General features: G+C 46.2%; 1 protein-coding gene across 7 annotated transcripts in view; it reads right to left on the bottom strand.

The window, feature by feature from the left end:
• ANKRD26 (ankyrin repeat domain containing 26) overlaps positions 1 to 4,636 on the bottom strand; it is a 125,398-nt gene extending 120,762 nt beyond the window's left edge. For all 7 annotated transcript variants that reach the window (XM_068276422.1, XM_068276417.1, XM_068276418.1 and 4 more), the window contains exon 1: positions 4,236 to 4,636. In XM_068276422.1, the coding sequence (XP_068132523.1) occupies positions 4,236 to 4,441 (206 nt within the window). In that variant the 5' untranslated portion in view covers positions 4,442 to 4,636. The remainder of the gene's footprint in view (positions 1 to 4,235) is intronic.
• Positions 4,637 to 14,587: the final 9,951 nt, after the last annotated feature.

Below are 14,587 nucleotides of genomic sequence, written 5' to 3'. Positions count from 1 at the left end.
CCAGGAAGCAAACACTGCACGTCACTGAGTGCAGTGAATATTAATTAGCCATGTGCCCGGCCGCTCTCCCCTCCTCCCCAACATGACTGAGCATGTGCAAAAAGTCTAACGCGGCTTAGCCGCGTAGAACACACAGCATGCAGCACTTTGCTGCGTTACAATGTAACGCAACGTGGGCAGTGTAAACAGCCCACTTGTGTTACATTGCTGTGCGTTGGGGGAGCGTTACACGCTGCACTAACGTGCGCCTGTAACGTCCCTGTGTGCAAGAAGCCTAAAAGCAGCCCAATGTCCTATTCTGATTATAAAAGATTATGAAAAAAAATACAAAGAATGAAGAAGCATCTCGCAGAAATGCCCTTATTACAAGGTCTGTGGAGATAAAACCCTGATAATCTTAGCTTTACCTTACACAAACTATCAACACTTTTTTTGTATCAACATGTAAGCAAGTAAAATCAAAATGATTTAAGTGCAACTGAGGAATGATCAAGGGACAGAACTTTTCACTCCTAAACAAACACACTGGATGCAGCAATGAGGCTTATAACAGCACTCTTAAGAAAATATCAAATGACAAGAACATTCCAAGCAACATATATATTTGATAGATGGAAAGTAAGATAAGAGAAGCAAGTTCTGCGGAATGTGAAATGCTGGAATGTCCCCACAACAATACACTGAGTAGATCGTTTTTTGTGAAAAGACATGAGAGGGCACACAAATGAGCACCTTGGATATTTAACAAAGGATGTTTGCAGCGGTTACCATGGCAGTGTGTACACCGAAGATGCCCTCATACAGGGGAAATGCATGCTGAAAGCAATGTAATCGTTAACATTTTGTAACTGAAACGTTACACAACATCACAGCAAAAAAGCCAGGCAAACAGTACTAGGATAAAGAGTAATCTAATTATAATTAAGTAGAGCTTAAACAAATCCGGAGTTCATATACTGCAGCTCCTCCACATAATATCCCACTATTATGTATCACATATCTTAACAGTTCTCTTCACAGATCTGTTTCCCAATCCCCAGTTCATATGGAACACTGCAAAGCTAGCCTATTTACCATAGATTTATTTAAACTAAAAACTGAAAAGCTACGAGAGCATAAATATTCATTCGCTTTGCTATAACCTCCCCTCTTCTACCCCCCAATCATTAGTTGATCAGGGTCCACAGTGCAGTCAAAGTGTCACATGATGTGGGAATAAATAGACCTAGAAAAAGTTGTGAAGAAGCATAGATCAAGGTTGGGTCACAATTTTCAATATACCATGGAGCTGCGCTAAAATATAACGGACCTGTCTCAAACTGGGCAGGGAGGGAGTATTAATCAGAGATACAACATAGACACCAAGGGCAGTCACTGCAGAGATGAGCAGAGAACACTTCAATTTCTGCACTCCATAGAGCAGGCTTTATAGAGGGAAAATCCATTGTTAAAATAAAAAAGAATGTTTCACGTTTGCACAACAGCCTTTTCAAACACGTAGAAAAAAGGTCTGTGGTGAGATGGGACTAAAAATTCAAGCAAACCTGTAACCTGCCAGATACCCTTTTCCTCTTCGTGCTCTTGTCCATGTATGAGAGCGACCATATTGAGCATATGGTAGCACTGGTAGATGGATGGGAGTACAGTCATGAAAGCATATCCAACAAGCCCTTATCGAATATGCTTAGAGGGTCTCAGTACTGAATTGGTGGGCTCTAGGAGGATCGGGGGAAGCCTCTGGGCTAGTCATTTCCACAGTGAAGCATGGAGGTTGCAGCATCATACTGTAGGGAATTCAATCAGCAGGGACAATAGAACTGGTTAAGCTTAACCAGTTCTATTGTCCCCGCTGATTGAATTCCCTACAGTATGATGCTGCAACCTCCATGCTTCACTGTGGAAATGACTAGCCCAGAGGCTTCTTCGATCCTCCTAGAGCCCACCAATTCAGTACTGAGACCCTCTAAGCATATCCGATAAGGGCACAGGTTGGATGGCTGCAGGGGGCTGATAAAAGCCCCAGGTAAGTGAAACTCATTTTTCCTCATTGGGTTTAGGTTCCTTTTAAAGTGCACGTGGATGAAACTAAATATAAGGCAATTCTTCAAACAAATCTGTGACTTCAATAAGTAAAGTTGGAAGCCTTTAGATGGTCCAAAGCCTTCCCATATCCTCCTCTACCCCACTGCTGCTGGCCGTGAACCTCTTATTATTTGCGGCTGCGCACCTGTCCATGTACAAGCTCAAGCATGCTATATGTGCATGACTACTGTCCGCACCTGCCCAGTAGCATGAAGCCGCTTGTGCATGGAGGATAAAGCCTTGCACTAGTGGTTTCATGATACTGCATAGGTGTGGACCATACTCATGCGTGCGTATCATGGCTACACGGATGGAAGCATAACAACTGCAGCATACAAGCCCTACAGCCCTTACCGTCCTCCACGATTGTCCGCAATTGCCCCAGAAAAGTCCTCCAGTCAAAGCCAGTTGGTGCATGCACAGTCCGGCCGTGCGTGCTCCCATCGCAGGAGCGGACAGCTCCAGTCACCGGGAGCACGTGTGTGGCCTGGCTGCACATGCGCACTTGGACCTGGACCAGAGGACTTTCTAAGGCCAGTTGCAGGCGATCCAGGTGGCGGAAGAGGATAGTGAGGGAACAATCCGCCTGGAGGGGGCAGGAGGCAGCCCCAGGTATGTATATTTTTTTTCTCTTGCCCCTTTTCAGGTTTACTTTAAAGGTAAACCTGAGATAAGGAAAAAGTAAAAAAAAAGTTATTCATACCTGGTTAATCTCTATGATCCCCAGACACTCGCTTACCTGCATATAATTGATTGGCCTACATTGTGCTCTGAGGAAAGTTACCCACTGTGGCCCTGAAACAATTGTCAGCAATCATTTTGTGGACTGCTAATGGAATTAATTTAGCTGTCATTATGTAAATATTGGTGTGCTAACCACAACAGTGGGAAAGCGCAGCATTCAGGCGAGATGATTCGCTATACCGGATGTGTCACAGACGTGTCGGGACGATTGTAGACACACACGATTATTGACAGAGGCGGAGTCTTTAGCAGCTGCCTCAGCTGAGTTTAATCTGTGTGTTTGGACCTTTAGGTCGCATTGGGACGTTATGGTCGCACGTTATAAAGTCTTAGAATGCAGCTTACTGCACTGTAATGCTAAACCTATGGGCTGTTCACAGTGCAACGTTAAAGTCGCATTAAAAAAATGTTGCGTTGTGGTAACTCACTGCTTGCAGTGCATTTCCTCTTAACGCAGACACGTTGCGATTTTAACAACGCATTAAAACGCAACTTCCCACTGTGTATACAGCCTAAGTCTGGCAAGCGATTCATCTCTCCTCAACTGGAAAGTCAATAAAGTAATGATGATCTATTCTCTTCCTCGTCTTAGCAAAATTCGATCAAAAATGAATCTATCCAATAGTGCTTTGCCGTTGCCTGCTCAGCCAAGATTTTATAACTTTCCTGTTCATCCTTTCAATATGTAAACTGCCTAAAGTCAAAAGGAAGCTGTGCATTGTATGTTGGGGGCAATAGATTCCCAGCTGATTTGATCAGTGATCGAGCTGGCTCTAAAAACTGATACTGTATGTGGATGGGCTAGTGTAGTTTCAATAAAACAGAACTTGCAATCTGGCAGTGACAGCAATTATCCTGATCTGCTGTCATAAGATTCAATTTCCAGTTTAACTTGAAACTAACAGGATAGCCTTAGCTGCACAGCACTGGTTTTACAATAAATCAAGCAATACAGAACTACTGTATACAGTTTTCTATAGGATTCTAGCATAATTCTGTAAGAAACTTGCTAGAAATCCAGTAGGTGCAGGCAGTATATAGGGCTGTGCACCTTTCATTACTTGGCAATTTGTATGGTTGAGGAATTGTGACTGAGAAGGAGTCTGATCATACTGCCTCAGATCTGCCAGGGCATGCTTACATTTGTAGTTCTGCAGCAAAAAAAAATTTCTGGAAAAAAATTTCCTGGGAAGATGTGCATAGCCTAAGCAGCAGCAGAACTTGTAGCATCTTTGATGCTAATGTTATCCAGCGCTACTGCTGATAACGGTCACATAGAAAGAAACATGCAACTGCAGAGACAGAGCTATAATAGTAATTATGTATTTTATTTTAATAATTGTGCTACAAAGCTGCAGGCGTGACATGGTCCTTATTCATCATGCACGAATTGGAATGTGCTTCCTCACCGGTTCTCTTTATCCAGCTGGTTTACGTCGTGCTTGTGCAGCAGCTGCCTGATCTTGGCCACATCCCCGGTGGAGGCTGCTCGGTGTAACTTGCTCAGGTCCTTCTCCCGCAGCTCATAGCCCGCAGAGCGCACGCTGCCCGTCTCCGATGGGCTGGGAGAGGCTCCGCTCTTCTTCTTCTTGCCAATGCCGAAGAACTTCTTCATCTTGCAGAACTAGAGAGTGTGGGGCGCCCAGCACGGAGAGCCCGGACTACCTCCTCGCTGGCCGCCTATAGCCCATGCCGACTGATGCCAGCTCAGTCTATCAGTAACACCCCCTGGAGACTCCTCCGTGCCCACCCCGGCTCATCACAACACGGCCCTGCAGCCAGTTACCAAGCCCTGCCCCCCACGCGTAGCTCCGTTACTAAAGACACCAGCCAATTAGCAAGAACCTTCCTTTACTGAGCAGTGACGTCACACACCGAAACATTTTCTGCGCTGTACACATGAGCAGCAGCTTCCTGTCCGCTTCTCAGCAGTCATTTTCCCGAAGACAGCAGCGGAGGACTGCTGAGCTGAGGCGCTGCTGCTGGTCACTCTCTCGTAACTTGACAAGGGAAAATATAGCGGACCACTTTAGGCGTGAATTATCAAAGTATAAATAGAAAGTGCTCATAATTTGAATATCAAAAATTATAAACCTAAGCAAACCAGAACTTAAAATTAAAAGTCAAAATAAACATGCACACATCATACTTAGCTACTGCATAGTCTACTAATCAATCTCTTTCTACTCTCCTGCATGCTTTTTGTCCACTGTGATCAATGGAATTTTGGGTTAGCATACTGTTAAATTGTAATATTGCTCACTTGAGCCATAGGAAAACATCAACATTATCTTGCACATCAGTTGTCCTTTCAGTTATAACTGACAGCAACTCATATATTTCAGTTCTGAGAAAATCTTGTCAGAACTGGAAGGAATCATTGTTAGAACATAATGGTGAGCTTCTGAGAAGAACTGATGGCAAGGTAGGTACGTATTATTAATTTGCAGGTATATCTTGTGTTTATTTTAAATAATTTTACTCGGTTCAGGTTCACTTTAAAGATACATCTGGGGGTCTGAAAAAGAAAAGTTTCACTTACCCGGGGCTTCTTCCAGCCCCTAGAAGTCTGTTAGGTCTCTCTGATCCAGGCCTTTCCCCTCTGTAGGATTGCAACCCACGGCTGGGTCGGGATCTTATGTGCGGGCGCACTGCACGTCTCTTGTGATCGCGCTCCCTTCACCATATTTACATTTATTATACTTATAAAATTAACAGCACTATATGTAGCTGGGAGTACATAGCTATTCGTAATTGAAATTTAAATTAGACAGCACTGCGGCAGAGGGGTATTAACTTACCCATACCACCGCCTAATCTAATGCGCTCCACTCGTAATCCAGATCACGTTCCACGTCACTACCATGCTTGCATTGGGTCACTCCCATGCTTTTCTGGGTTGAAGGAGGAAGCATAGGAACAGGGCCGCTTCTAGACTTTTTGCTGCCTGAGGCAAACTTGTGATGATGCAACCCCCACCCCCCTGATTTTTGAATGATCGCACAGCACCTAACAATTTACTCTGCTGCATTTAATGTTCTCACATGACATGCTGCAGCTCAACACAACAACAAAATGGGGCTGGCTGTGAGTCTGTGACAAACAAACTGCTCACCCTCAGCCACTCCATTCCTCTTTAGGAAGGTACACACAGTACAGAAATGCTGCTCCTGAAATCCCTGCGCCTGATGCAAATGTTTCACCTTGCTTCATGAGAAAACCAGCCCTGCATACGAATGACAGGGAATGCGAATGGAGTGCATCGGCTAAAATGGCATGGGTAAGTTAACCCCTCCCCCTCTGCCACGGGCAACACTGTCTAATTGAAATTTTGATTACGAGCAGCTATGTACTCATAGCTACTTGTAGTGCACAACACTAGTGGGAAAGCCTCTAGTCGGTCCTGAAACTCCCGGGATCCTCCAAGAGCAATGCAGAAAGACAGTTCCAGGAGAGCCTGGCGTGCATCAGTGGTTGTCGGTTGAGTGGTGGAGAGCTTTGTGGCTCTAGCGGACGTTGGGTGCCAGCGATGGATGCATGCACATCTCCCGGGGGAGCGAGACAGCAGTGCTGTGGTGCTGAAGGACAGCAAACAGCGCAAAACCTCACTTCCCATTGCACTGCACTCATGAGCATTGCTCAGGTGAATAGCTAGTGTTCCCTTCAATATTGCTCTTAACCCTCGTCATCATGTGAGTGAAGCCTGCAATTGAATTTGCTGGTAATCCTCCTGCGATGACTAGGTGGTAAGTAGCTCGCATGTGCAATCTGCTTGCAAATGTACATTTTGCAGACGTACCTCATTCCAGTTGGTTGCCAAACAACAATTAGTTGGCCTTCTTTTTCAAAGATTTTGAATCCGATAGTGTTGATGATATTTAGGTTTTGTCACTAGTAGAGATCAGGGCATATTCTGGCCTTTTTGTCACCCCAGGCAAGAAAACCTGTGTCATCCCCCCCATCACCACATGAAGGAGAACTACATCTCCTAGCATACATTGTGCATCCCCAGCATGCATTGCATGTCTGAGGACATAATTAACTGGCTGGAATCTGCAGTTTCTACTTCAGGGGAGATTAGACTTGGGCTTACCTATTGAAATGGGGGGCTATGAAGATAAGGTAAGAAAATGCCTTCTTTATCTCCCAAAGCACACACAATTTACAGTGCTCCCCTAGGGGGAGGTTGTTTAAAAAAATTATAGTTTAATGCCCAGATCCCTTTAAAGTCAACTGGAAAAAGAAAACAACTCAGAAACGCAGATTAGTGCTAAGAAGCTCTGCTCTACACTGAATCACCACCACTCGTCAGTCAGGAGCAACAGCTGGATGAGCAGCATGCTGTGCACAGTGAGTCACACGCTGTACACACACTAACCCAGTGCTGTTCCAGCTGCTGCTCCTCCTCCCCACCCGAGTGTCTGACAAGCTCCTGGATTCCCTGGCATCTTCTCTTCAATGCCCATGATCTTTGCTGCACTTTGCCCATTCAGTCTTCAACTATTAAATTCCACGCTGCATGTGACGTCACAACAGAGGCAGTGCATGCACTCATGTGGGGAAGGGGACAGGTCAGAGCGGCATGTATCATCTAATGGCCTTGAGGCCATACTGAAATGTGAAAGGCTGTTAAGTATCTTCAGGTGTGTCGTTGACCTCCCCACTGAGGTTAGAATCTCCCCTAGCACAGAGTCTAAGTGACCACGGGTCTTCACCAGAGGCCCCGCAAGGAAAGCTGGACTTCGCTGCCTAGTGCCCACCAGGTTGCACTCAGAGAGACTCTAACAGTGGTTCAGAGAACAATTGACACAGCGTTGTAGAACTGTAGCAGAACAAGCGTAATCGTAGGACAAGCCAAGGTCAGGACAGGCAGCAGAAAGTGTAATCGTGAGACAGGCCAGAGATCGGGACAGGCAGCAGACAAGCGTAATCGGAGGACAAGCCAAGGCTCGGTGCAGGCGGACAACAAGCAATGGTTAGGAACAAGACAGAAGTCAAAACACGGGAAGTCAATCAGGAACTGCGAGCTAAGTACAGGTACTAAACTAGCAAAGCTGCACGAACTGACAGCACCTATTGCAAAGTGAGACTGGCTTTTATAGGCCAGCCACTGTTTTTGGGCGACAAACTCAAATCTCGCGCATGCGCAGATGCGAATGTAATTACGCGTGAACGCTTATAATAGTCCGCGTTCATGCGTGCGCCAATACAGAAATAATCACCGGATGTGACGCCAAACGGCGTCACCCAACGGGAGAGGAACAGCAGAGCGAGGCCTGGCCAGCGTGCACACTTGGAAGCAAAGTGCCATGACAGTGAGTATAACAAAGGCAGAGCGGCACGGTAAACACGGCCGCGTACACAGCGAGCAGGTGCTTCAGACAGTGATCTTAATTATCACCATCAGCAGGCACTGCAGTGTGCCCATTAGAACCAACTGTACTCCAGGCAATGACCTGGAGCGATTTTTGTTAACAACGGCTCTGGTAGAGTTGGTCATTGAGATTAGTAATGTTTCCAGCTTCCATGCAGGAATTGCATGCAGCTTCGAGTTGGTCCATTGAAATCACTTTCCTGATGGTTTTGGATTGTTCCAGTTCCAAGTCATATACAATTTGCATGCAAACCAAAAAAATTATCATCTCATTGACCATCTCTAGTGAGAAGTACATTAGCTTACATTCAACCCAGCCATCTGGCACAAAATAAAGAAGGATATTTCCTCCGGGGGTTATTAACCACCTCAGGGATGTAGAATATATTCATGCTTTACTTGTACCACCATGTCAGAGGGAGATTTCCACTCTTTGAACATTTAGGTAGTTTACTATTCAAATGTGCATATTATGAGTATCCCTGATCCTTAGGAAGATGGCCGTCAGCCATTGAAACATGTCGATCTAAAAGGAGTTTTGAGCAAGCTGATAGAGAAGCTACCAGTGTGGACACACTTGCATTATCCGCAGGCTGCTAATACGAGCCTGGAGACTGACAGCCGCGTTGGAAAGCAAGTTGGAATGCAATAAACTCCAGGGGGAAGTGACGTCACTCCCAGTCAACCACTTGCCCGGAAGCTGTAGTAGGCAGAGCTGATTTCACCGCTACTGTACTGCTGGAACTACGCGGATACAGTTACGCATAGGAAGCGGACGTACTGCACTCTGAGTGGGGGACTTAGTGCGAGGCTACCGGCCGGAGCCCGCATGGAGAGAATCAATAACTGTTAGAAGATGCGTGAGTAACCTTATGAGAAACGCGATTAAGCACTGCTATTGCAAGCACTCCTAACAAAAGCTATTTGGCAGCTCTATTAGAGTGGCAGACTATAGTGTTACAGCAGACTATAGTGCTACACAGAACTTGTGAGGGCAATTTTTGAGCAGAAGAGATCTATATATGTGTACATTTTTTCTTATTTAGGTTATTTTTATCATTTTTTGTCTCTTTTGGATCAGGTGGCTCCATTGTGTGCAAGCTGTGAGTGATTTATGCATGTGAGAACACGGCATAGGAGAGTGCATACCTAATAATAGTATGAAATATGTGAGTGAATGCTGTTGGTTTGAAATACTTAGATGAACATTGTTTTAATTGTGAGCAAGCCTGGCATTTTTATCAGACCTTATTATTTATGTGAAATTGTACTTTTAATAAACAAATGTATATACCTAGAAAAACTGACGTTATCCTATCATATATATATTGGATTGTGTGCATAATAACTATACACCCGGTATAGTCCAGCCAGTGGTGGCTGGATAGTGTAGTGGTTAAGGGCTCTGCCTTTGATACAGGCAACCAGGGTTCGAGTCTTGGCTCTGCCTGTTCGTAGCGCCATCCTCTGTATTAACATATTATGAGTATCCCTCTGCATTCCCCATACATTTACATGATCTCTTTATCAGGGCCGGTTCTAGCTACAGTGGGGCCCTAGGGCAACACTTAATCTGAGGGCCCCCTGCCACCAACTCCCCCAACAAAGTCCACTGCGGGGGAGCCAAGGTGGAAAGATTCTGTTCACAGAGACACAGACAGACCCACGCAGAAGACTACACTGAAGCAAGTCACATATTTAGAGCCTCTTTAAAAGGGCTCAAAGGTAATATCCAGGCTGCATAAAAAAAAAATCTACTTACCCGGGGCCTCCTCCAGCCCCTGGCAGCCACTATGTCCCATGCCACAGCTCCACTCTAAGCTGCTGGCTCTCGGTCTGCTCAAGGTCGTCCTCTACTGCGCCTGTGCGAGCACCCCTGTCAATCAAGTCCATGTCCGGAGCGCAGGCACAGAACTACTGAGCCTGCGCAGTACACTCCAGACAATATGGACTTGATTGACAGCAGCCCTCGCGCAGGCGCAGTAGAGGATAGAGTGACCAGACGTCCCGGATTGCCCAGGACGCGTCCCGGATTCGGGGTCCGCTGTCCCAGGCAGCATGAGGTCCCGGGAAACGTCCCGCTTTCAGCAGCGGGACGTCCCGGCCTCGGGACTCTGGCCACTCTATATTCATGAACTGGCAGCGGCGTCTATAGACGCCGTGCCAGTTCATTGCCCGCAGCCCCGCTCCAGCCTAACTGTCTTCCGGTGTTCTGACACTGGCAGGCGAGCAGGGCTACGGCAAGATGGCTGCCGGAGCCCTGTACTGGAGACTATTTGTGTCTCCAGTACAGGGCTTCGGGCGCCATCTTGCCGTAGCCCTGTCAGCGCGGGAGAAAAGATCAGCAGCAAGATGGTCCCGGGAGCAGCGCGCTAGAAGCTGGAGACTTCTGCCAGGTGAGTAAATGCTTTCTTTTCCAGGTGAAATGTTTGCCCGCATTGCTTTTTTTTTCCAGGTGAAATGTTTGCCCGCATTGCGTTTCTTTTCCAGGTGAAATGTTTGCCCGCATTGCGGTTTTTTTTCCAGGTGAAATGTTTGCCCGCATTGCGTTTCTTTTCCAGGTGAAATGTTTGCCCGCATTGCGTTTCTTTTCTGGTGAAATGTTTGCCCGCATTGCGTTTCTTTTCTGGTGAAATGTTTGCCCGCATTGCGTTTCTTTTCTGGTGAAATGTTTGCCCGCATTGCGTTTCTTTTCTGGTGAAATGTTTGCCCGCATTGCATTTCTTTTCTGGTGAAATGTTTGCCCGCATTGCGTTTATTTTCTGGTGAAATGTTTGCTTGCATTGCGTTAATTTTCTGGTGAAATGTTTTCCCGCATTGCGTTTCTTTTCTGGTGAAATGTTTGCCCGCATTGCGTTTATTTTCTGGTGAAATGTTTGCCCGCATTGCGTTAATTTTCTGGTGAAATGTTTGCCCGCATTGCGTTAATTTTCTTGTGAAATGTTTGCCCGCATTGCATTTATTTTGTACTGAAATGTTGGCCGCATTGCGTTTATTTTGTACTGACATGTTGGCCGCATTGCGTTAATTTTGTACTGACATGTTTGCCCGCATTGCGTTTATTTTGTACTGACATGTTGGCCGCATTGCGTTTATTTTGTACTGACATGTTTGCCCGCATTGCGTTTATTTTGTACTGACATGTTTGCCCGCATTGCGTTTATTTTGTACTGACATGTTTGCCCGCATTGCGTTTATTTTATACTGACATGTTGCCCGCATTGCATTTATTTTGTGCTGACATGTTGCCCATTGCGTTTATTTTCTGGTGTCCGGGGTAACTGTTACTGCATTTATTATTTAATGGTCATAGATGACTATGTTTGCTGCTTTGTGGTTACGGTATACTATTAGCATCACACAGTTTCTGCACACCCATGGTGCAAAGTCTCGTTTGTCTTATGCCTCGCTGTTACATCATTACGTTAGCTCCGCCCATACAATGTCATGGCTACGCCCATTTTTCACCGCGGCGCAGGCCCCCCCCCCAGTCTTCGTTGCTGCGCGCTCCTCAGTCCTCCCCACTTTTCAGCGCCCCCTACCCCCCCCTCCCCACGCCCCCCCTCCCCGTCCCAGGTTGGACCCACAAAAATCTGGTCACTCTAGTAGAGGATGACCTGGCAAGGTCGGCCTCTGCACCGGAGCGGACCAGGAGCCAGCAGCTTTGAGTGGAGCTGTGGCGTGGGACATAGCGGCTGTTAGTGGCTTCCAGGGGTTGGAGGAGGCCCCGGGTAAGTAGATTTTTTTTAAACAGCCTGGATATTACCTTTAATTCAATGCACAATTTGCAGCAGAGGCAGGGTTAATAGACTGTGTAAGATGCAGCACAGCCAGTATATAATGTATATAATCCAGTGCAGCACTGGATGGGTTAAAGGTATGCACTGTATCATGTAGCACAGACAGAAAATCATTATTAGAGCCCCGACAACTGCTGGAAGGGTTAATGGAATGCATTAGAAGAGCCAGAGACAGACCTCTGTGTAGCTCGGGAGGGGTTAATGGAAGGTGAGTGACCGCATAAGTGACACTTTGTAACAAGTTATAAGTCTCTTTTGAAAACTCTCCCTCCCACCCCCCACCAGAACAGACAGAGAGCAATTAAGCCTGACTCACCAGCACAGGCAGGCACATCAGATTCCATCCAGCCAGCACTAACAGCATGCTTTCCTCTTCACAGGCATGGACGCACAGATGTGACATCTATGCCTGCATCACATGGGGGCGCTGCGCTATGGCTGGCTGTGTATATGTAACACAGCCAGCCAAGGAACCAAGGAGACCAGGACGTCAGGAGGAATCAGTTATGTATGCCCTCGGCTCCCCGACCCACATTCCCATCACCGCCCACAACGGCACCCAGCCCAGGCAGACCACACACACTGAGCAGGCAGCAGCCGGCCAAAGCATCCGGTGGCTGCTGCAGCCAGAACATCTTCTTTGGCTGGCAAAGGGGTCCTCCAAGAACTCTGGGGCCTAGGGGCAGTTGCCGCCTTTGCCTTACTTGTAGCGCTGTCCCTGCTCTTTATTCAGTCCTATTCAAATTTTTTTTAAGTTGAAGTTTATTGAAAATTTTAAGTACGGTACATTATAACAACATTGCAATAAGCCCCCAACAACCCCCCACCCTCTGTCCCTTTACCAAAATCTAGTGCACTGGTCAATCAAAGGAAGAGCCCTCGGTTAGATCACCACTTTATCCCTCCAACCCACAACCTAAATTATAGTGTAGTATAGTGTAGTTGGGGTCCTATGACAAAGGAACTATCCATAGTATAATGCAAGGCTGTATAATCTATCCATCTCTGCCACACTTTCTCAAACATGCGTGGGCTGTTTCAATTAAGGTATATAAGTTTATACCATGTCATAGTGCTACTCATTCTTTTGGACCACGAAGAGGTAGAGGGAAAAGATTCAGTGTACCACTTATGAAAGATCTTAATAGTAAATGGAGATCCAAAGCAGTGGCCGGCACACAATAGGCTGGGCACAGTACCTGGGATCCTAAAACTCACTAGGTGCTCACAGCAGAAGATTCAATTTGCAAGTGGAGAAAAGACAGTGCTGGACCCTCCATGTCAATGCTTAAGGGTTTATTCCATCAGGTACAAGGTTACATTACAGGCAGAGCGAGGGGGTACAGAAAGTCTAACAGCCGTTTCACAGGTGTAATACCCGCTTCCTCATAGACTAGTCTTTGAGGAAGCGGGTATTACACCCGTGAAACGGCTGTTAGACTTTATGAAAGATCTTGTGTCTACCATAGAAACACATAATTTTGACTAAGATGGTTTGGTGAGAGGAAAGGGTGGAGTCAGTGTAGAGTCCCAAGAGGATGGCTCTGGGGTCCACCACAACCATCCTATCTACATCACCTATGTTAAAGTGCTGGCCAGTCTAGACTAAAAGTCTTGGAGCACTGGACAGCTCCAGAACATATGGAAGAAACTCCCTCTATCCATTTTGCATTTCAGACATGTGTCAGGCTTGTCAGAATAGTATACATGCAATTGTTGTGGGGTATGATAGGACCGATACACTAGCTTCAAATGGTCATATCTATCAGTAGCATAAATTAGAACCCCACTCATACTTTTTAGGACATCTACCTATTCCTCCCCAGACAAAGGCCCTACCCTACATCTGAAGACCACTTGACCCGGCCTTTGTCAAGTCTAAGGGTAAATTGGGGGACCAATCTCATACAGATCTCTAAAAACAGTTTTTCGATCCTTTCACAAATCAGGAGATTTTCTATTTCATCAAACTCCCATGTCCAGCTACCCGGAAACCAAGCACTCCAGGAATCTCAAAATCGTATTGGTAGGCTGCTGGTATCTGAGTTTGAGCTCATTAAAGGGGAACTAAAGTGAGAAGAATATGGAGGCTGCCATATTTATTTCCTTTTAAGTAATACACCTTGCCTGTCAGCCCTGCTGATCTATATGGCTGCGGAAGTGTCTGAATCAGACCAGAAACAAGCATGCAGCTAATCTTTCAGATCTGACATTAATGTCAGAAATGCCAGATCTGCTTCATGCTTGTTCAGAGTCTATGGCTAAAAGTATTGGAGGCAGAGAATCAGTGAGACAGCCAGGCAATGTGCATTGTTAAAAAGGAAATAAATATGTCAGCCTCCATATCCCTCTTGCTTCAGTTGCCCTTTAAAGGTCAACAACTTGCCCTGTGGGGCCAGCTGCTCCACTTGTTTCATTCCACATCTGGCCCATATCTGCGGGTCTGGGACATTCACGAAATGGCCAAGCCTGGGATTTCTCCAGATGCGGGTATAAGAAGAGAGGGTATTGGGCTTCTCAAACTTTGCCTTGGTGGTTTCCCACTCCTTGATTGTGGTCTGCATGGAGGGTGTGATCTCAGAATACC

Source organism: Hyperolius riggenbachi, chromosome 3 (genome assembly GCF_040937935.1).
Source record: "Hyperolius riggenbachi isolate aHypRig1 chromosome 3, aHypRig1.pri, whole genome shotgun sequence".
In the NCBI taxonomy this organism is placed as follows: Eukaryota; Metazoa; Chordata; class Amphibia; order Anura; family Hyperoliidae; genus Hyperolius; species Hyperolius riggenbachi.
This window is presented reverse-complemented; position numbering and strand designations above follow the sequence as displayed.